The sequence below is a fragment of the Acyrthosiphon pisum genome, chromosome A2 (genome assembly GCF_005508785.2).
Source record: "Acyrthosiphon pisum isolate AL4f chromosome A2, pea_aphid_22Mar2018_4r6ur, whole genome shotgun sequence".
Classification (NCBI taxonomy): Eukaryota; Metazoa; Arthropoda; class Insecta; order Hemiptera; family Aphididae; genus Acyrthosiphon; species Acyrthosiphon pisum.
This window is the reverse complement of record NC_042495.1, coordinates 6,762,436-6,785,974: the sequence shown is the minus strand read 5'-3', so window position 1 is coordinate 6,785,974 and position 23,539 is coordinate 6,762,436. Positions and strand designations below refer to the sequence as shown.

Below are 23,539 nucleotides of genomic sequence, written 5' to 3'. Positions count from 1 at the left end.
CCCCCCCCTGGATCTGCCACTGTTCGGAGTGATAGATGTGTGTAAAGTGATTTGTGATCTGTACAGATAAAGTTATACAGATAAAGTCATCTCTTAAGAAAAAATATTTATTAAAATCAGACTATTTCACGAGATGAGTTTTTCTTGTGAAGCAAATTTATTGTTTTACTAAAAAGTGAAAACATGACTACCTACTCCGAATGCCTAATGGTTTTTTTTCCACTATGAATTTTAGCTTGATCCGATGACTATATTGTGATGAATAATTGACTATAAATTAAAAGTATTATTTATGAGTTATGACTATAGTTAGTTGAATGAATACGAATAGCCATAATACATTTATAACGATTATTTTCAATTCTGTGTTGTCATGAAATATATTATGCGAGACCTTGTCATATTGTAATTAGCACAACTTATTACCATCGATTATATCTCCATACTACGTAGTAGGCATGTATAATCAATGGTATTACCTATTACGTCCATGGTAATCAGACAATCAGTAATCACTGTAATTATTTATATTATAATATGTAATATTGCATGAAGACTATACCTAGTGCACTTTCTTATAAATATTTTTTGATAAAGGTAGATAATCTTATAAGGAATCTTGTATTACATTTTAAAATCTTACATTTAAAAAGAAAAATTTTTACAAATTCTTAACTCAAAATAATTTGCTAATTTTCTTGATGTTTCCATATTTTGTCAGTTTTTGAACTTTAAATGCTTATAAATATAAACGGTGACTAAGGATTTTTAATATTTTTCAAATGTCATTGTAACAATATAGTAGGCGCCTTGTATTACATTTTCAAGTATTTTTACTCAACAAATAAAGTTTTATTGACATTCATAGAAAAAAAAAATTAATAAAATTGGAAACTGAAAATGTCCCTAAACAGTTCAAAACAAATCAAAATATTTTGAAAATTTTTTATCTATAGAAAATGGAAATATAAACAACCAGTGAAAATTTCATTTTCAATTTCAAACCAGTCGATTTTGCGTAAAAATTCCCGTTTTTCCTTAATTTTTCTTTTGATTTTCATGGCGCTTTTGAAAATTACTGGGAATCGAAGTTGAAAATTGAAGTATTATTTCGACTACTTATCGCGTACACTGACACAAATAAATAAACAAAAAAAATAAAAGATAAAAATAGAAAAAAAACATGTCATCGTAAAACCAATACATTTATCGTTCCACTCAGAATCTAAAATAGGGCGAGCATAGGTACTTAAAAAATCAGTACGTATAATATTAATGCAAGGCCTAACGAGGGGAATCATTCGTTAAGTAATAAACTATGAAATTATTGAAATATTTTAAACAGCAAAATAATAAATAATAATTATTAATTTCTGGGAGCCTTCCTAATTCCTATTAATGTTATTTTATGTCTATAATGTTCTTATGTCACCACACTTACTCATTATACCTTGTTTGTTGTATAGATTGTAAATATACTTTTTAAAATAAAAAAAAAAAAATATTAATTACACAGAAACGAAATTACGGAAACCAAAATTATATTTATATTGCCAATAGAAATTTAACTTTGAAGAAAAATCCATTAACTATATAGGTACTTATGTCTTATGCATAACATTATTCACGTAAAATTTCAAAATTAAATCTAAACTCTTTATCATTGTTTAATATTTAATTATATATACTTATAGGTTTAAGTAGATGTATAGTACTATAAATTATACATATTTTTGTATGCAACGTTTTCATGATTGCTGAATCTAACAGCAGTGCCGCTGCGGGGTGGGTGAGCGGGGCCCTCGTGGCCTCGTCTGAGCCCATTGTTTTTAAGGAGAGATATAAAACGCGGCTAGCACAATTAATCCAAAACAACCTCCTCCTATTTATTACTTGAAACTTGTACTATTATAATAATTTATAGTGCCCTACTCACACTATAATAATAGGCAAGCATCTGGGCCCTGTAATGAAAAATTGCGTACGGTTAAATATATCGATAAATACTTTACGGGGTCCTTACTCCCTATATAGACCAGGCACATGCCAAACAAATAAAAAAAAAAGCAGCTAAGTGGATGTCGCTCTGTTGTACAGTAGATTACAAGTGGGTCAATGAATAATAGATTGTATTAAACTTATTCGTATAAAACCATAAAAAAATCGGAGGGGCCCCGGCCGCGTTTGCAGCCATGGCTAGGCATGATTTAATGGTCATAGTGGTAGAAAAAGAAGATGCTAACAAAATAGATTTAGATGAAGCAGTAGATAGATTTTCTAAACGAAAAAGTAGAAGGTTTAAGTTAGATTAGCATAATTAATTTAAAAAACTAATGAATACTGTAACTATATGGAATATTGTATTATTATTTATTATAATAAGTAAATAAATATAATGTATTCATTTTATTTGAAATAAATTACATTGATACCTATACCTACTAAATATTATTAGATCTATACCAAAAGGTAAACAAATTATTAATGAATAGTTTGAATTCATTAAAATATACCCTTCAAGAGATTAACCCCATACAAGCGACTTACACACAAACAATATCTGTATTTACTATTTTTTAAAAAGTGGCCTGACAAAAAAAAAAAATTGGCCTACTTAAATTTTGGCACCCTTATTATAAAACTCAAATGGCACCCCTGCTTAAGGAGTGTCCTGTGGAGATACAATTTTCTGTTTTTCAAATGAGAACTCCCCAACTTTCCTTTTATACAGTAAATTGTTTAGCTGATCATTTTTTCTGAACATTTTAAAGTATCAGACCTATATTGGTATTAGTGACTTTACTAACACTGATTTGCAACGTACATTAAAAATGAACCACTGAACCACGATAAAGAGTATTGAGCTTGAGCATATTGATTTGTATAATAGAACATTATGCCGGGCACCAGTGCACTGCTACTATACCCAACAGCAACGAGCTATGAGCACGGCCAGTAAGGCTATTGGTATTCTAAGAATACTACCTATATTCTATAATAGGATATAACAAAAATAATATATTTTGACAAATATGATATATTATATTATAATTTACAGGTATTATAATTATTCTAGATACATTAAAATGTGTAAAAAAAAAAATATTTTATTTAAATTTAATAAAACCAAATTATATGTCCGTATTCTAAGTGGGTACTAGGTAGACGTTGTCTCAATGTCTTTTATGATTAGTGGCGTAGCCAGAAGGGGTTTGGGTGTTTACCCCCTCCCCCCACCATTGATATTTTTGCCTCTAATAAATGTATTATTTATACACGAAAACTGTAAAAAAACTTTGTTTAATTTATACTTAAGCATCCTGCTACACCATTGCCTATGATGCTCCACCACTGATTAAAAAGACTAAAGAGTGTAAAGCTAATAAAATAAAATTGTTAAGATATGTGAATTATGTTATTTATATTAAATAAATATTTAATTAATAAATACGTTTTTACTATCTAATTATATTGAATAATGTATATATTATAATAATATAATAATTATTAATTTATTGTACAAAACAGTGATTCATAAAATAAAAATGATGTTATTGTAATCTTTTAAAAATGTTAATTGTTCTCCTGATAAGTTGAGTACCTATTTAGATATTTCACATATGTTTACCAGATTTCGGCTTTTAACACGTTGATTGACAGTCAAATTTATTATTTAAAAAAAATCATCCTTAAAACGTCAATTTTCATCACTGCTATAGCAGTAATGCTTTTAGTACTACTGCAGGGTTTTATGCTATATAGCAGTGCAAAATTGTCCGCTGAGATGTCGGAGGACACAACAATCTATCCCCTCATAAGATACCAATGAAATTATCACTGCTATAGCAGTAATGACAATTTTTGGAAGGTTTTTGTAATACTAGCTGTTATAGCAGTAATATTAGAAAGTGTCCTCCAACATCAATTTTTGAAATTACTGCTATAGCAGTACTGCCCACCAACGTGTTTTAACCACGGAACTATAGAAGTTAGTCGTTACGTACGAATGTACCAACGATAAGCTATGAAGATAAAACATTTAAAAACATTTTATCTACATCGTTGGGCACACATTGCCCACACTACAGCGTATGCCGAGTACCAACCTGGCAACCTAGGACGGGCTAGGACTTAGTGGAGAAGTTAAATATAAAATAATCCACGAAGGTCGTAGAATATAATATTATGTTTATAGTGAATACTGAATAGTGGGAACATATGTCACGTAGTCATGTATACTGTATATGGTGTATAGTACATTAATAGGTAATATATATACTATAGTTAGTATTTAGTAGTATAGTAAAGCCTCGTTCCCACGGCGACAGTTGCTTGACACTAGTGTCGCGTATCAAACGATTTTGATATACGGCACTAGGTGTCACGACACACAATATCATTAGTGTCACCGTGTGAACGAGGCTTAATATTATATGCGATTGTGTGCTCCGAAGTTATACACATAAAAAAACACAAAACAAAGTCGTACTCGAACACGGATGACGGATATAATATATAATGGGTACTCGAACGTGTATTGGTCGACGCAGTGCGTGTCTGCGCCGAGAGGTCATGGAACAAGAATAATAATAACATACTATTATCATATTATTATTTTGTTCGTACCGCCATCAAAACACTCGAAAGTCGAAACTAAAAACTACAAACGAGTAACCAACTTAATAATTAATTTTTATTTTGAGTTATGACTTATGACCAGACAGTTGTAAATAGTAACGACTAACGAGAAACGTAAAACATTCGTCACTTGATACTTCGTCAGACAACACTCAGTAGTCAGTCGACTTGAATTGTTCACTTCTCTCGCGTCCCGTACAATATTTATTAATTATTACTTCACTTTCCGTTCTCCCGTAACCGTAAACACTACACGATGATTTCATTTGAAGTCGATGAAGTTTTGTTCAGAACGTACGTGTTCTACACGGCCATATTAGTACTGAAAGTACTCGCAATGGCCCCACTCACGGCCAAACAACGTTTCGCGAAAATGGTAATTGAAATAATAATAATATGTAAAATATTATGATAATCCATACTTCACAGTCATAGCCCATAGGTGATGGCTTTTTAATATTAAATCAATTCGACAGTAGACATATGAAGCATACCAACAGTTGTTTATATTCACACAATTTCTTATAATATTATTATACCTACCATTATACTATAATATTTTTCTTGGAGATATTAAAGATAATATATTATACCAGTTTTACTATACGTTAATACCTACCTACATTGTATACGATGTAGGTAGGTTGTAACAGTTGTGACTGTAAATTTTATTAAGAAAAAGAAATGCTTGGTGCACAATAATATCATTTTATGTTTTGTATAGGTAATAAGTATTAGACAAGTACCTATAGGTATTTTTTACTTCTTTTGTTACCTAATATTGAAATTTATTGTTTCTAATTTATCAATATAAATTACTTCATCTACCGTTGTGTGCGGATGCAATACCTATTTCAACATTTATATTGCAATTATAATATGTACTTACATTGAGTATTACAGATATTGAGTATCTTAATGTTTTTTGCTAAAAATAATGAAATGCTAATACTTTTATAGTAGTATATTTTACATTAATATATTATATACTATTTGTTTAAAAATATTAACTTTTATTTCCTCACAATAAATAATGAAATTTAGTTATATTAGTGATTAGTCTGCAAAATATTGGGAAAAATAATAGTTAAATCTAAAGAATAGTTTTGTTTTCTTTAAAAAATGGATAGTAAATAGTGCTAAATACATCAATAATTGGTGTATTATATAAAATATAATTTTGGAACACGCTAATAGTATTAGTTATTATATCTCATACCCATAATAACATTAGAGTCAATTCAAATCTTATGGTGTAGGTATAATAGTCATTGGTTGATTCTTAAAATAATAGTTTTAATATTTACTTGTAAAATGGACTATGGAATTAAAATGTTAAATTACTACCTTTAATTGTAGTAAACATAATATTCTTCAAATATTATGTAACTTCTAATTAGGTACATTGTTTTCAAAATACTAGTTGACCATTGTTTTTAGATTATTTATTTTATTTATAAAACAATTTTGTTTAAAGTCTTTCAAATGTTAAGCTCCATAGATAATTTATTGTATTTTTAATTTATTCATTTATTGACACGCAAAAGATAATTTATGGATTTTACGAGGAATTTTATAACCAAATGATTGTTGATATATAATCCGTTCATTTATTAATAATCAGTTAACACATAGTTCCATACACACGTTAATTTACTTAATAGTTTAATACCTACATAAATGTGTAATATCTACTCGGTTATGCATAATTTAAAAAAATACATTTTGATATAGGTATAATTTGATTAAAATATTTAAAATAGGTATTCATAGAATAATTATAACTAGCCATTAATAATAATAACAAGTTATTTTGTTTGACAGGTTTTTGCTAACCCTGAAGATGCAAAAATGAATCCAAAATCTAAAGTAAAATATGATGATGCTGATATTGAAAGAGTCAGAAGGTATATTATTATACATTTCATAGATTACTTATTAATAAATATATATATTTAAAATCAAATTCTTTTTTGCAGGGCTCATCTCAATGATTTAGAAAATATTCCACTATTTATTATTGTATGTTTTGGATACTTATTAACTATTCCAAATGTATATATTGCTATCAATTTAATAAGATTGTTTGTAGCAAGTAGAATAATTCATACAATAGTTTATGCTGTGGTCGTTTTACCACAACCGGCTAGAGGTTTATCATGGTTTGCTGGATTCGCAACAACCGTGTATATGGCTGTTCAAGTTATTTTAAGTTTTGTTTAATATTATTGTAGAACAAATATATAAAAGCTCAATATTTTATTATTAATCTTCTAGCGTTTTCATTAGTATAGTATCCCACTAACCTACAAAACTAATAGGCGTTCAAATTACAAATCATACAATTCATAAAGTAAATTTACTATTTTTATTGTGAAATTTTATTTCATTTTTCAATAATTATAATAATATCATGATAATCAGATAATGTATTTAATTATTTCAATTTTTTAAAAACAATACTAGTTTTATACTTTATACCAGTGGTTCTTAACCTTTTTTAGTTCAGCGCCCCCTTTATTGTAATAACTAACTGCTAAAGCCCCCCCCCCTCATGCAAAATCAAAATTTCTTCTTATAAACATATATATATATATTTTTTATTCATCAGTATATTATAACAATATTAACTAACGTTAAGTTTTAGTCCAGTTATGGTTGAAAATTTAAAAATAAATCTATTAAAAACAAGACGTTCCCGATACATAAAATGCGATAACATTCCGTATGTCGTTGTATAGCGTACGCAAAACGCAATTACAACTATTCTGATTTCACCTTCAATTATTTGTAGTGTTGTTATGTAATATTAAATATTAATAAATTGTATTATTTTTAATCTCCGAGTTTGAAAAAGCTCACCGGCCCCTCCACGCCCCCTTCAAAACGATCGCCCCCCCAGAGAGATCAAAATGCCCCCGATAAGAACCATTGCTTTATACTGTATTCCATTGCTCAGTTTGGGCGTTATTTTAAATGTGTGGTTATTTATCTAATAATTGCTTTAATAATATTAGTTATTACTTATTATCAATATGAAAAGCTCTGAAAGAGTTAATTTTAATTTTTGAAAATGCTATCATAATAATCGCCTAGCTGCTAGCTGCTTTTTTTTATTTAATTAAATTAAGGCTTTCCTATAAAAAAAAATAGCTAGGTAGCAATCCTACTAATATGTTCAAATTTGTCCAATTTTTTTTTCTTTTTGCATATTTGCAATATAATAATAAAATATTAAATTATTAAATAATAGGTTTAAATTATGTAATTATCTGGCATGATGTATCCGATCTAGGCAGTGACTGGTGGTAAATGTCGCTCTCTGTGGTTGTGGGGTCTTCCTCTCTTGAGACCACACATTTTTGAAGGGCTTTCATTTAAGTTGTAGTAAGCTGCTCTGTTTGAGTTTGCAAGTGAGTGGAAGAATCTGCTAACCGCTAAGACATATGCCAAAAGCTAAAAGGTACTATCAACCACATAATTATGTTCTATGGCCTATGCGACTATGTCTTTTACAAGGTTTAAATTAAGAAGGATGATTATAAGTATAAAAAAAAGCCAGTAAGTGTGTAACACTTTAAATTGGATTTATTATATTTTATTATTTGTATTTTGTACACTTAACCTAAGTATTGACTAGTTGACTTCCAAGTCAACGATTTTAAATTTTCTATATTACCTATATCTTTTTTAACACACATTAATGCACATTTTTAACCAAGCCTACTTTGAAGTTGACAGTCCTAAACCTGTAAAATTGAGAAGGAAAATGTGCGTAATTAAACTGAAACAAATTCGGCTCAACTTAATAAAATTCCTTTTTCAAACGGGAACAAATTAGGCACGTGGGGTTGGGGCTCGGGAACCAATTCGGTACCAGCCCCAGTGGCATGATGAACTCATTTTTGGTGAGAAGCAAAAATGTATACAAGGTACCCAACCACCCACCCATCTCAAGTAATTCATGACGGGTTCATTGACTTTTGAATACTTATGTTGTTACTTGTTAATATTGGTCCATATTAATCTATACTAATTATTGTTTATCATTTGTTCAAATTTTCTTGGATTTTTTTATGACTAAATGGAGCATTGTGGTAAGCCTATTTATTTTTTGAAATATTTTTAAATTGTATTTTGATTTACATGCAACTTATCGCTTATAATTTGTACAATGTAGGTACTCTGTAACTTTAAGCACATTTTGCGGAGAATTCTTGAGTTCTATGTTCTAACTATAAATTAAGATGAACTGTATATCCTAATAATATGTGGTATACCTAACACACCAACTTTATAATTTAAATCAAAATAAAATATTTTGTTATTAAATACGTGTTATTCAAAGATACCATATTGTATTGTATTGTATTGTATTGTACAAAAATGAACCATAGTAGAACGGTCGATTTCGAACAACAAAATGTCGATTAGTGGCGTCCATGCTAACGTTGGGCCATGGCAGTCCATATTTTATTTACATAATCACTTTATAAGTGAAGCATGTGTATGAGATATTTAAGCAATGATTATTAATTATGACTTATGAGTAAATGAATATATTAGAATACCTCCATATTAAATAATCAAGATATTGAGGACGCAAAGTTTTAAAATTTCACAACCACGTTTTAAAAACTTCAGCGCCACTTAAGTCCTACGCCTACCATACAAAATTAAATTATTGAAATATGTGGAAACTCAATAGGTTAGATTAGGTTAGGTACCTAACAAAAAAATTAGTCGTCAACGATAAACTATTTCCTGGACAAAAAAACATTTAATTAAGCTATTAATCGACGAAAACCGATATCGAATTGTTCATAAATGATAAATATAATATAGTTTAATATTTTTATAACGTTGAAGCATAACCACGGCAGCATGGTATTTTTATTAAACAAGAATAAAAAGAAAACAAATTAAGAATTAAAAACAAAAAAGTATTTAAAATGCCATTCAAATACTTCAAAATAAAAAGTATTTTAATACTTAACAACAAACTTAAATACCTACTAAATTACTAATGTACAAATCCCTACTCAAACCTATATGGACCCACGGTCTACAACTATGGGGCAATGCCAAAATCTCAAATCTTAAAAAAACATTTCAAAATACTACATTAAGAAAAATCCTCGTGACCCCGTACATATCAAATCACACCCTCCACACCGATCTCCGTAAAAAAATCGTCCAAGAAGAAGCAAAATACTTCTATAAGCGTTTTCATTATCGTCTCATAACTCACACAAATCCATTAATACGTGAATTAGCATCAAGCGAAATTCCTGGTAATCCTCATCGACGACTAAAAAGAAAATGGTGCAGATCTCCTTAACAAATAATATATAAAAAATTAACGGTTAAAAAGTAGTTTGTCAAGTCAATAGGAAGTGTCATTACTGGGTGGCCACTTCCAACAACTCATTCATGTCACTGTAATTTAGCTCATATTCTTATTGTGCCTCAGGGTACAGATGGCCCATCTTAATGATGATTGTTTTAGCCTTTAGGTCGTATCCTCCCACTTCACTTTTTTAAAAATATGGAAAACTACATTTAAGTACTTATATAACTATACTTAAATATTATTATTTATAGGTACCTACTATAGTATATTTTTTAGAAATAATACATAAAATGCCGACTCCCCTATGCTATACCTGTACGCTTTGGCCGGTATTATTATTTAATTTTAAATTAATTCGATAATAGCAGCTGCCACTACATTTTTTTTTAACTACACGTGCGTGAAGAACTGGCCCTCATAGCTGCTTAATTTCCTAGCTAGATAGCGCTGCCATATACGATTTATAATGACGATGGTAATGTGGGGGTAAAGCCCTATTGGGGTACTTTTAGGAATATATTTTATTGAAGGGCTTTAGCCTTCGCACAGATGTTTGGGCTAGTTCAGCCTAGTTGCGCCACTAAATAAGATAAATGGACGGAATAAACATTAAAATTGTTTGAATTAGTTTAGTATAAACATTTTTATGAATACCTACCTATACTTATATACACTAAAAATTAACAAAATGGAAGTAAAGTGCTCGAAAACCGACAAATAAAAAGTGTACATTTTCAATTATTTTATGCACGAAATAAATTTGTACTCAAAAGTTAAGACATTGCCAAGAACTTCCCCAAAATAATGCAATACTTATAATTATAAGTAATGCAGGTACTTATAGTTCTAAGTATTTAAAGTTTAATTGAGCAGAGTGGATCATTCGCGTGACTGAGGGGTGGATGTGAGCGATCGCCTCCTCCCGTAAGTCATGAGATATTCTGTATATTAATAGATAAATACATTTTATACATTTTGTTAATTGTTAAAATTTAAAAGCGGTATTCAAGACTAAAATCTCCTCCCTCCCAGGAATTGACCTGAAGACGTGCCTGGAGTGGTTCATATTAGTCCACTACCAAGATGTACTAAAATACTAAATACATATTCATATTCTAACAAATCGTCAAAAATAATAATAAATACCAGGTGGATTATTTTGTACCAGCCCTGAACATAACATGACATCGGCCCGCACTGCTATGCAATTGCCCAGTAGTACAGTGGAACAGTCCCACCCTTGTATATTTTAGGGTATAATATATTCTAGCTTCACACGCAATCATAAAAAATTATTGTCGATGATTTACGTTCAACTTTTTTGTTTAATTACCTACAGCTTATGTGAAATTTCAGGGACATTGTAATACATTTTCAGTTTTTTCGACAACAATTGAAAAAAAAAATTCTCATGGATATAAAAGAGTCACCATATTTTAAAAATTATATCATGTATGGAAAATGGTCATATTTTTATTGACATTTGGTGAAAATTTGAAATATCTATTCACTGTTATGACTTTTTTTGAGTTACACAGAAAAGGTTTAAGAGTTTTTGCGTAAAATTTCGCACATATCTTTAATTTTTTTTTATTTACACCGACGCTTTAGAAAACGACTAGGAACTTTTACGTTTGGCCTCCCCCCCTCCATCCCAAAGTACCTACTAAATTAACAGAAAAAAACCACATCATTGTAAAATCAATACGTCTTTCGCTACGATCAGAATCTAATGTATAGGTATTCAAAACCATTAAGTCCTCTTGGCCCCTCTCGTACCAAAAAAAATAAAATCCTGGCTTTATTCCGTCTCCGTCGATCAGAACGGACACAGAGAGACATTTCATGTAAGGTACCTACAGAATACAATGATTCATTGAATTTAAATACCTATATAATTGTTAGATTTGAACCGACTATACAGCAGAATCAAGGTCTCCCGTTGGTTTTTTATACATTGTTTTAAAATAATAATCGTCCGGTTGACGTTCACAAACTACTTCAAGGAAAATAAGAAATATACATATATTCTTCATGGTATACTTTTCTATGGCATTTTGGACAATACCTATTCATAAAGGAAAATAATATTAGGTAGGTTAGGTACAATTATTTTTTTTATTTGTTTTTAGTGTAGAAACTGGGGATTAAATTTCTTTTAAAGATAAGATACGCCTTTGAGGGCTCAGCCCTTCGGCCTCCACCCCGATTTCCGCCAATGCAGCCGTATTATACGTATTGTGCATGTTGTAGGTACTTACAGGCTACAGATTGTTTATATAAAAATTTCAAATAAAGGGGGAAAAAATCTTTACTTTTATCTACGATGATAAACGAAAGTACCGGGCGGCGGCGGTCGCGGTGGCCTGATTACGGCGTTCGTTCGCATTATCATTTTGGACTTTGGCCGAACACTGTGATAAACGTTTCAAAATTGTATAAATCGCAATGAAATAGGAACATCATTGATAGCATTGGTAAATTGGTATTTGTAGTATTTTGCATCGATTTCTCTGGCGGCCCATACGAGTTACTTACGGTGGAGCGGTGAACGAATGAATTACCGTTCTGCGCTGCGTACTGAAATCCGGTATTACCGTTGCGACAGCGGTCGTTCAGTCGTTACTCGTTAGCATTCCGAAGCGCACGTAAAACGTCGAGACACGTCGACGCGGGCGTCGCAGTGTCGCACTCAGTCGCAGTCGATCCGTGGTATTTACGTATTAACCGTCATCCAGTCAGGTGTTCGTCAGTCGTCTACACGTTTGGACATTGCGCAGTTCCGGGCGTCCGTACCCCCGGAAGATGAGTGAACAAGCGGAAAACAAGCCCGTGAGGGTCTGGTGCGACGGGTGGTGAGTACACTTTTCTCGTGTCTCGTTTAACTCTTATGCAAAAACCGTCGGATGTTAATGTTAATAATTATTTTGTTTTCGGTTTTTCGTCCGTCACACAGTTTTGACATGGTGCACTTTGGTCACGCAAACTCGCTACGACAAGCCAAAGCGTTGGGACATTATCTGGTCGTAGGCATACACACCGATGACGAAATCACAAAGCACAAAGGTCCACCGGTTTTCACAGAACAAGAGAGGTAGCTAGCTAATTATTTATCGATCATGTGTCTATTATGTTATGTCACTGCTGAATTTTTAAAAGTAATGATTGCCAAGTAGGTCGGTGTAAATTTAAAAACTTTATTGCCTACAACTGTTTGTTACTTCTGTTTGTTGAGTTGTTATCTTCTTAATATACTAATAAAATATTTATCTTTTTATTGTTAGGACTAGGTGCTAAATAATAATAGTATAAACTAAACACTGTGTTTTGGTCAGAATAACAGAGTTTTTATGTATGTTTAATGGGATCGTTTTTACTAAGTAGTAGTTATTTTTAATGTTATTATTGGATGACATGTATCAATATACTCATTACTCACTAACCGACTAACCTAATATATTTTGTAATAATTTAGTCAACATTTATAGAGTAGCTATACAGTAGCCCCAACTGATCTTTTATATTTTATTTAAATTATCTTTACTAATTCATACAAAAAACACTATGACAAAACGTAAGGTATATAAAGAAATAAACTACTGACTTTGGTCACAAATCAAATACCTAGTAATGTCTAAGTAATAACATAGGTGGTAAACAAGAGAATATTATATAAGTTTGATTACATTATTTTTAAAAATATGATTTTTGGGTGAAGTAAATTAAAAAGGTAAAATGCAAAACTATTGCCTATATTGTATGGTTATGCTTTTTTGTGATAGGCATAACTTGAGGCATAACCATACATTCCTTTTTTATTAACAATTCCAAATAACATTATGTGTTGCTGTGTTTTATGTAAATACATTACGTCATTACAAATATATTTATGAAATACATGTAAGTTTATGTCATATTAACTATCATAAGAATATAATATTAATTATTTAAAATTACTTTTAGTCTTAGATATTCAATAGTGACTGGAAATTAACCTATGCCAATAACCAATTATTTAAAAACAATATTGTAGTTTTTATATCTAGTATATTTACTAAGTAAATTAATATTTTGATAGCTAATAGTAAATTAATTTGTTGATTTGCTATAATTAAATAGGTATCTATTGTTGATATAACTTATTAATATCGTTTGAATAAACAATGAGCCACTGGAGATAATTGTGTAATGTCATAAAATAATTAGTACTCTGAAGGTGCAGAATTTTTATTAAAATACTAGTACCTGATGGGTTAAATACATTATTTAATACATGATTATCATTAAATGTATTTGTGACTGATTGTTTTATTCAGAAATGTAAAAAATTATTTTTATTTTGAGCTTGAACCTAGCTTAGCCTACAAATATTAAAAATGTCTTATATTTATAATAAAAATAATCAGTTATATACTTGACTATACTTGTCTTACAACGAAAGTAAATCTGTTTTTCTTACTCACTGGTGACTGGTATTATAACATTGAAACTAATTATGATTGGTATAATTATAAGTTTGGATTGCAATAAATTATTATTTTTTTTTCTATTGAACATTATTAGTTTGGTTGGATCTAGCATTACCTATTTTCAGAGTTCTATGCGTGGTTCTAGGGCTAAATTTTCATACAGCCAACTATACATTTATAATTAGGTCTTAACTGCGAATAAAGTTTCCCCTCCCATATTTTCTCGATAAAATATTTGTGTTTATCGCCTCCACCGATACTTAATAATATTAGCAGTAGGTACACATTTTAATTTTTAATAAAGGGACATCAGACATTTTAGTATGGCAGTGTTCGCCCTGCTGTACGCTAGAACCGCTACTGCAAGAGTATCACTAAAAAGGTATTGCTAAGTAGTGGTGGTCCCCTCCAATACCCAATATTTTAAATATGAAAAAAAAAATGAATACATTTTGTCTATTAGATAATTATGAGGCCAAATACATTTATGTTATCTATCTTTCAAAATAAATTATTAATGTATAGTAAAATTATATTTAGGTCCAAAATGGTGAGAGCCATAAAATGGGTGGATGAAGTAGTAGAAGGGGCTCCTTACGTTACAAATCTCGAAACTTTGGATCAACATAATTGTGACTTTTGTGTTCATGGAGGTAAACATTTTATTTTAATTTGAAAATATAATTTTTTTAATTGTTTCGGATGTGTTTTATAGATGATATAACAGTTACAGCAGATGGAGTTGATACTTATCATCTTGTTAAAAAAGCGAACAGATATAAGTATGCTAAATAAATAATATTTGTTTTGATAAGTGATATCATAGTTATACTAACATAAATACTATAAATCGCCATACTTTTCTAGGGAAGTGAAACGAACTGAAGGAATTTCAACTACGGATGTAGTTAGCCGCATGTTGTTAATGACAAGACAACATTTTTACAAGGGTGATAAAGAATATGAAGTGGAGAAAGAGCATTCCTCAGTGATGGGTCAAGACAAGGCTGCCAGAAGTCCATGGACTGGATGTTCACAATTCTTACCTACTACCAATAAAATAATTCAATTCAGTGAAGGCATCGAACCTAAGGTAGAAAAAATGTCTTTACTTTGAAATACTAATTTATCACTGTTGTACATTTCAGCCCACTGATAGAGTAGTATACGTTGCTGGTGCTTTCGATATATTTCACGTTGGTCACTTGGATTTTTTAGAAAAAGCCCATCAGCATGGTAATTTTCTTATTGTTGGATTGCACACGGATCCAGTGGTTAACCAATACAAAGGCTTGAATTACCCAATTATGAATTTACATGAACGAGTCTTGAGTGTTCTTGCCTGCAAAGTAATATTTCTCCTCAACAATTTATTAAAACTAATCTATCATTTTACTATTAATTTTTCAGTATGTATCTGAAGTTGTTATTGGAGCGCCGTACAGTGTAACGGCTGATTTAATGAAACATTTTCATGTTGATGTTGTGTGCCATGGTAAAACACCAGTAAAAATGGATATAAACGGTGAAGACCCATACGCGCTTCCAAAATCGATGAATAAATTTGTGATAGTTGATTCAGAAAATAACATGACTACAGAAAAGATTGTCGAGCGTATTATAATTCATAGGTAAAAAAAAATAATGATAAATAATACTACAATATTTTTATAGTTTTAGATACAAAAAAAAGTTACATTATTACATTAAACAGAAAAGGTTTTATTTTCATCGTATCAAATAAACAAGTATTTCTGAATTATCATTTTGTTACATTGTGTAGAGATGGTATTTGTACTAAAAGTTCTAATAATCCTAGTCTCTAGTAGGGTATAATAATGGGATTTTTTATTCTGTATGTTATATACAAAGTTGCAACTTCATTACCAAAATTTTACATTTTGTTACTATGCAAAGTATAATTTACATTTCTTCTCTGATAATTATATTCAATTATTGATATCACTCATATAAACCATATTAAAGAGTATTTACACATATTATTAAAAATATTACAGTAGAAACCGTTTATAATGACATTCAAGGGACCAAAGAAAATAGGTCATAATAACCAGTTGTCATTATAACCAAAATGACTAAAATCAAATTGTAACTTCATACATATTATTATTATTTATTTATGTAATGTATAATATAGAAAAAAAGTAAAGATAATAACATTTAATTATGTACATATTATTTAAATTAATTAATTCAATTATTATTTTTAAAAAAATCTGTTATTTCATTTTGAAATTCTTTTTCGATTTTGTCTCAAGCTTTTCATATGTTAGAAATCGTATAGAGTGACCTACCGGCTACCCCAAATTCATTAGGTGTTGTGTGGGAATATTTTTCACCTTTTTTTAAACGAAACATGACATTTGCTTTTTCTTCAATTGTGGATTGCTTTCGTTTGCACATTTTACAATTTCAAAATATTTAACACAAGAACACAAAACACATTTAATCACACGACGATTACCCATACCCTGATGATAAAATAAAATAAAATAAAACTGACGACAAATCAAAGATGAAATTGTCGGTATTATCGAATATCGGTTGTACCTTCAATAAAGTAAAGTCATTATAGATAAAATATTTTTTCAATATACCCAAAAATAACGTATAGTCATTATATAGATGTCATAAAAACCGATACAAATTAGTACATACAGTATAGGAGTTTTGCAAGGACCTTTAATCTAAGGTCATTACACCAAATATGTCACTACAACCTGTGTCATTATAAATGGTTTCTACTGTATTTCATTGCTGATTTTTAAGTCAAAATAATTTGTTTGCCGATTTTATTAAAAATTATAAAAATATATAAATGATTCAAATAATTGTTATGAAACAAGTCTAGTTGACGATCATTGAGTTTTTATTTCAAGGGTTAAATAATAATTATTGGCTATGTTTAGTACGTTTTTTTTTACATACAAAATTAATTTTGGAAAGCTAAACCACTCTTTGAATTTAAAAAGTTTTAATGTTTTTGCAAATATTTATATTTATATACTTTTAAATTGGAAGTCATTCAAAAACATTTTTATTTTTTACTATCACTTAAGTTTTTATTTTTTTGAATGGCTTCATATATATTATGATTCATATTGTGAAGCAAAATATTTCTCTGAGAATTTCGATGATAAAAAAAAAAAATTGAATTTTGAATGAGTAGTTAATTAGTTAAATTTACATGAGCGGTGTGGAGTGACACGGGAACTCCATAAAATGTGTTGTTATCTCTCATTTAAGATTTAAATTCTTATAAAGTAATAACTAATAATTAATTAACTACACATTTAAAAGTCAATATTTATTGACATTTTAAGAAAAATAGATTCAGAATTAAAATTTATACTAGAACATACTGCCATTCAAAAAAGTAAATACTAAATAAAGTTTTGTAATGATTAAAATTTAAAAAAAAAATACTTCTAAAAACGTTAAAATTTTCCGGGAAACGAGTTTACCTTTAAAAGAAAAGCCCTGTATGGTATATTTAATGCTATTAAGAAAAAAATATTGCTGACAGGAAACACTATATTAAAAATATGCGAAATAGGTTTAATCTGTAACCAGTTTTTAAATTTAAATATGTATGTAACAAGTTATTGAACCATGTTACTGCATAAAAAGACACATTTCTTTGTATATTGTAGGTGATAGGTCGTAGATTTCTAGAGTTTTTGAGGTCACAAATATATTTTAAATGTGATAAATCAATATGCCAAATTGTGCAAATAACTATTTTTTAGCAATTTTATGTATCTAACTGTATCATATAATCTATAATAAATCAAAGTAATTAAAATTAATCACATTAGTAGGTGTATTACTAAGTATATTTTATGAAAGTTAAATATTCAATACAAACATAATATTTTTAGATTTATACTTATCCAACCTTCTAATATTCATGGAAAAAATCAAACTAAAATTAATTGTAATTAAGGGGGATTTGATGCCGTGATTTTCTGTCTTTGTCTAACACACGTGACATAGGATTTTAGATATTGTGTTTTTTACTAAACATAAAAATTGATCTTATAAAGTGATAAGAATTACATAAACATTTTGTGGTTAAAATTATTTGAGATCGTCTTTCCCACATTTTATCCCCCAAAATTCCTAAAAATGTTAAATTAAAAAAGAGTAATTAAAAAATTGTCATATTTCAATTTTTGGAGAAGTTAAAATCAAAAAATCATAAATGCAGGAATGTCAATCTCAAGTAGACTTGACAACAAATTGAAATTTAATTTCAGAATTCTTATCACTTCATTATAGCAATTCTATTTGGCAAAGAGCACGTCTAAAATCCTATGTGACATGTGTGTTATACAAAGACAGACCATCACAACACGGAATCTTCTTAATATAATATTGTAATTATCAGTGGCGGATTTAGCATTTTTTCGTCCCTTTGCTTAATCACTCTGTCCCCCCCTCCCCCCTATCAATCTACTAAGAAACCAACAATATTTGGTCTAAACCGTTCTCTTCAAATTGCATTCACTTTTTTTTATCAAAAAAAAAAAAAAATATAGTATTAAATCTTTAAAATATACAACTTGTAAAATTAAAATTAAATGTCTAATATTTTACTTCAGATACCAGTACAAATAAACAATGCTTGTACAGCCACATAACGGAAATATAAATAGCCAGATATGAAATAGGTAGTAAACATTAAACACAAAAACATAGGTATCATATTATTACATAATATTTAAAAAAACTTGGTACAAAAACAAAATAAACCAATTTAAAATATAAACTTAACCTTTATTTACCTGTATATTATTACTTTTATGAAAATTAATAAATTGTAATGATTTTAATTTATGACAAAATAATTAAAACTAGTATCGTATTAATATGATATTATAAACTAATAAACTGTAATTATAAACTTCCCGCGGGTGCGCTATTTTTTATAACAAGAAAAATAATTTTAGAAACAGTTCTAATATGATGTAATAATAAATGTATCTACATCTATCAAATAAAAATAAAATATCCATTGACTGTACCATGAACCTTAATTTATTATAGGGCAGTAACGAAATAAAATTTGAATATGCTTAACGTTTATAAAATTTGACATAAAGTAAAATATAAATAATGTAAGTATTAAAGTCTAAAATATATAAATAGGACAAGTATACTGTATACTGTATACACTATAATACTGTATATATTCAAATAAAAAATATAAAATATTACCATTATTTTCAAAAGCTTGCCCGCTGGAAGGTTAAATAAAATAATGAAAAAGTAGGAATGTACTATATTACCTTTTAAACTGCTCTCCACCTTTCCGTCGATCATCGTCAGTCGTCACTCGTAAAATGCAAACATTCAAATGAATTTAAATTTTAAACGTGAGAAATAAAAGGTTTATTTTATTGGTCTTGGACATAATAATATTATCAATAGTCATTAAAACACACGGTCGTAGGCAGCCGTAGATCGTATTGCGGGTAGTGGTATAATGACAATTGTTACTGAGAACAAGTATTACTTATATCTTTTCCAAAAATAACAAAAAAGTAAATACCTAACTATTATATTTTCTGAAAATACCTATACTCAGATAGTCGAATGTTCCCAATAAGTACTTACTAATAAGTAATAAGTTATTATTATTAACTAGTAACTATTTTATTACACATGAAATATTTTAAAATTGAGATAATAATTGTAATATTTTTACTATAGGTACGCATCATACATTAATATATTATTATAACTTTTTAAAATTATTTTTATTCGTGTCTATATTACAAATATGAAAAAATAATATCAAAATAAATATACCTAATAAGTCAATAATAACCCTTATTTCTAAAAAAAAAAGCCGCCCTAGACTATAGCCTTTTAGCCTGCCCCTTAATCCGCCACTGGTAATTATTTAGACTTGATATTTTCTACTTTAAATCACACATCAATACATTATATTATATTGAGTCTTACATTTTATTTTCAAATTTAAACTAAATTAGCAAACTTGATAAAATATTTTATATACATACATAAATAAAATTAATATTTAAAAAACAATGGATTGACCAATAGCATTGGGTTAACATAATATAAAATAAAGTAATTTACTAATTTATAATAGCCAAAGAATTTTTTTTATTATTATTAATGCATAATATATTTACTATTAAATTGATTCATCATTCATCAAAATCGAGTAATTATAATTACTTCAGATAAAAAAAAAATAGTTCCGTATAGAAGAAGAACTATATTGTTTGACATTATTAAAAATTTGTTTGATTAAAATCTAAAATATAATAATAAAATCCATAAACTATCATCACTATTATAATTAACATTTAAATATCAAATATTAGTCTAGTATTAAAGTTGTGTGTAGTGTGTATAATGTATATATAATATTAAGTACACGTAAAGTATACATATTTGATAAAATAAAATAATAGTTTGATTAGTATTTAAACATGTCATTATTATTTATTTAAAGCTATTGTACTATACAGTTAATCTTGATCGTTCTTAACAAACTTAAGTGTATATAAAAAGTTTTTATATTTAGTTTATGCTGTTTAAAATTATAAGATCAACATTTGAAATCACATTCTTTGGAAATTAAACGAAACAAATAATATTTTTTATTTAGCAATGTTAAAACAAGTGTTAATATCACCTCATAAAAATAACGGTATGACAGTGTCTTAACAATACTTTATGGTTTATTTAGATTGTTTTTTGCCTTAACATCAAATGTTATAACTTATAATATAATATTTTATTTTAAACAAATTCTATAATGTGTTAAACTGATGAGTATTAATAATTATTTTACTTGCAGTTTATTCAATTATAATTGTTAAAACAATTTTTTTTTATGAAGAAAGTTACATTTACCACATAATATCTTTAATGTGTGAAAAAAAAATGTAGAATACATTATAATATTGGTAGCAATGTGTTTGTTTTAAAATGATATGCTCTAATGTTATGGTTCGAATATTATATTTGTAATGATTTTTTTCATTGATAAACATTGTTTTTCTATTGTAGACTCGAGTTTGAAGCTAGGAATTTCAAAAAAGAAGCTAAGGAGTTGGCAATCATCAAACAAATGGAAGACCAGTTAGAAAAAATAAAAGTAGGATCATGCTAGTATTGTTTGAGTTAATTTTTAATCGATCGTAAATTGTGCTTATATTAAATCATGTAATTGGTTATTCATCCAAATAATTTTAATACCATGTTACCAATCAATACATTGATCATTTTCTTCTCTATGTATCTGTATTTGTTGTTTGATTTATATTTATTTATTATTTATTATTATTATTGGCTAATTATACAATACCTACAATACCTTTAAACTAATTTATGTTTTTATGTTTTAAAGTATTAAGTACATACCTAAGACCTATTAATTATTATCCATCTGAACCTACCCGGGATTTTTACTATATCCACTGAATAAATTAATAGAAAAATAAATGAAGTTTTTTCTGTGATACATTAATTATTTGATATTATATAGACGGTGATGGACGTTTAGGGTACTTGGTTTGGTTAATTTTATTTATTTTTATTAATTTTGTTAAACATTTGTTATAAAATGTAGTGCCAAAAATAATAAACATAAGCATATTGTCAAAAATTACATTACTTACAGAAACATATTGTCTGTTGTTTCCATTCTAGTTAAAACAAATTATTTGTATTTTAACTAATTACAAAAAAGTAATTAAAAAAAATACTTAACAACTAATTACATTTTTAATCACTAGGATGTCTGTAATGGATAGCTGCATTTATATTTATGTCCTAAATGTATATAGAGCATAAATATGTTTGTGATTAAATGTAACTATTATAGTTAACGTAAACATTCTTTATAGGTAATCAACATTTTTTTAAATCTCTGTTGTCCATTCTTTTAAACTTTGAGTTTGATTTCATTTAGAACAATAAATGTTAAGTTTATATTATTTCCGGTTGTTTCAAATAGGTGTTTGTTTATCTCAAACACACTAATAATAATTGTATAGAATTACTTCTGTATCTAAATAATATCTTATATTTGTCTTTAAAATGTAATTCCATTTTTATTATATAGCTGATTATTTATAGACTTGTTAAAATGTTGTACTTAGATTCCATGACATAATTTTTATATTTTTTAATTTATTAAACAATACCTTTTTCATACATGAATTTATTTATTTAATTTAACAATTGGTATAAAATGTATAAAACTGGCGTACGGGTTTTTATTTAAATATCAAGTCATCTAATTATTTGATAAAAGTATGTTAATCAATGACGACTAACATTTTATCAACTATTATTTATTTTGAATCACATATTTATGCATACCTAATGTACATATCATTATCGATTCATATCTTATATTTATATTTAAAAATGCAAAATTTTATTTTGTGATATAATTGATCGGGCGCTGATCCTGGGAGTAATTTTGGGGAGTGATCGTAAACGTAAATTAAAACATTGGTATCTACTAAATATTTTTATATATATAACGTGTTCTGAGGTCAAGCGCCGTTCGGTGTCACTGGCTCCTGGATGGGTGACCCCATCCGTGTTTTTAGTGACAAATACTCACCGCATTTTTTGATTAAGATACCTACTAAGAATATATTTTTCTTTTGATGATCGATTGCCGTAAAATAGTTTTTCGGTAGGTCGTGTGACCAGTGTCGCCACAAAACGAAAAATATAGCTAACAGTACCCATAGTTAGCGATGGTAGAAAGTTTTCTGGGGCTCCTGGGAAAATACAGTTTTTGGAGTCCCAAGTTACGACCTCCAACTTTAAAAGAGGGATCCCTGGACCCTGGGCAAATGCCCAGTAGGTATGCCCCTCACTAGAGCCGCCACTGTACAAAGTTCTTGTTTAGCTGTCACGAAAACAAGTAACAACATTCATGAGACATGCACCGGAACGCAGCTGTATCAAAGGTTAAGTTAAGTACACAAAAAAAACCACTAACCACACTAACTATATAACGTTAGTTTTATTATAAATTCCAACGTACAGTGTACAA

At 28.5% G+C, this 23,539-nt stretch overlaps 2 protein-coding genes across 2 annotated transcripts; both read left to right on the top strand.

Annotated features, from left to right (window-relative positions):
• The first annotated feature begins 4,638 nt into the window (after nt 1-4,638).
• Nucleotides 4,639-7,061, top strand: LOC100163775 (microsomal glutathione S-transferase 1-like). Its single transcript, NM_001162701.1, is given in 3 exon segments — nt 4,639-5,014; nt 6,463-6,545; nt 6,618-7,061. Coding segments are annotated over 3 exon segments (447 nt in total). The 5' UTR covers nt 4,639-4,894; the 3' UTR covers nt 6,862-7,061.
• Nucleotides 7,062-12,394: 5,333 nt separating this feature from the next.
• LOC100161708 (ethanolamine-phosphate cytidylyltransferase) lies at nt 12,395-22,318 on the top strand. Its single transcript, XM_001951227.5, has 8 exons — nt 12,395-12,846; nt 12,948-13,085; nt 15,001-15,113; nt 15,176-15,242; nt 15,328-15,553; nt 15,609-15,809; nt 15,871-16,091; nt 21,532-22,318. The coding sequence occupies exons 1-8, from the start codon at nt 12,797-12,799 to the stop codon at nt 21,632-21,634; spliced, it is 1,119 nt and encodes a 372-aa protein (XP_001951262.1). The 5' UTR covers nt 12,395-12,796; the 3' UTR covers nt 21,635-22,318.
• Nucleotides 22,319-23,539: the final 1,221 nt, after the last annotated feature.

Excerpts from the sequence above, each read along its gene's own strand:
- LOC100161708 (XM_001951227.5), top strand. The coding sequence starts at position 12,797 with ATGAGTGAACAAGCGGAAAACAAGCCCGTGAGGGTCTGGTGCGACGGG. Across the intron at positions 15,114-15,175 it reads TGACTTTTGTGTTCATGGAG|ATGATATAACAGTTACAGCA; the intron begins GTAAACATTTTA and ends TGTGTTTTATAG. Across the intron at positions 15,243-15,327 it reads AAAAAAGCGAACAGATATAA|GGAAGTGAAACGAACTGAAG; the intron begins GTATGCTAAATA and ends ATACTTTTCTAG.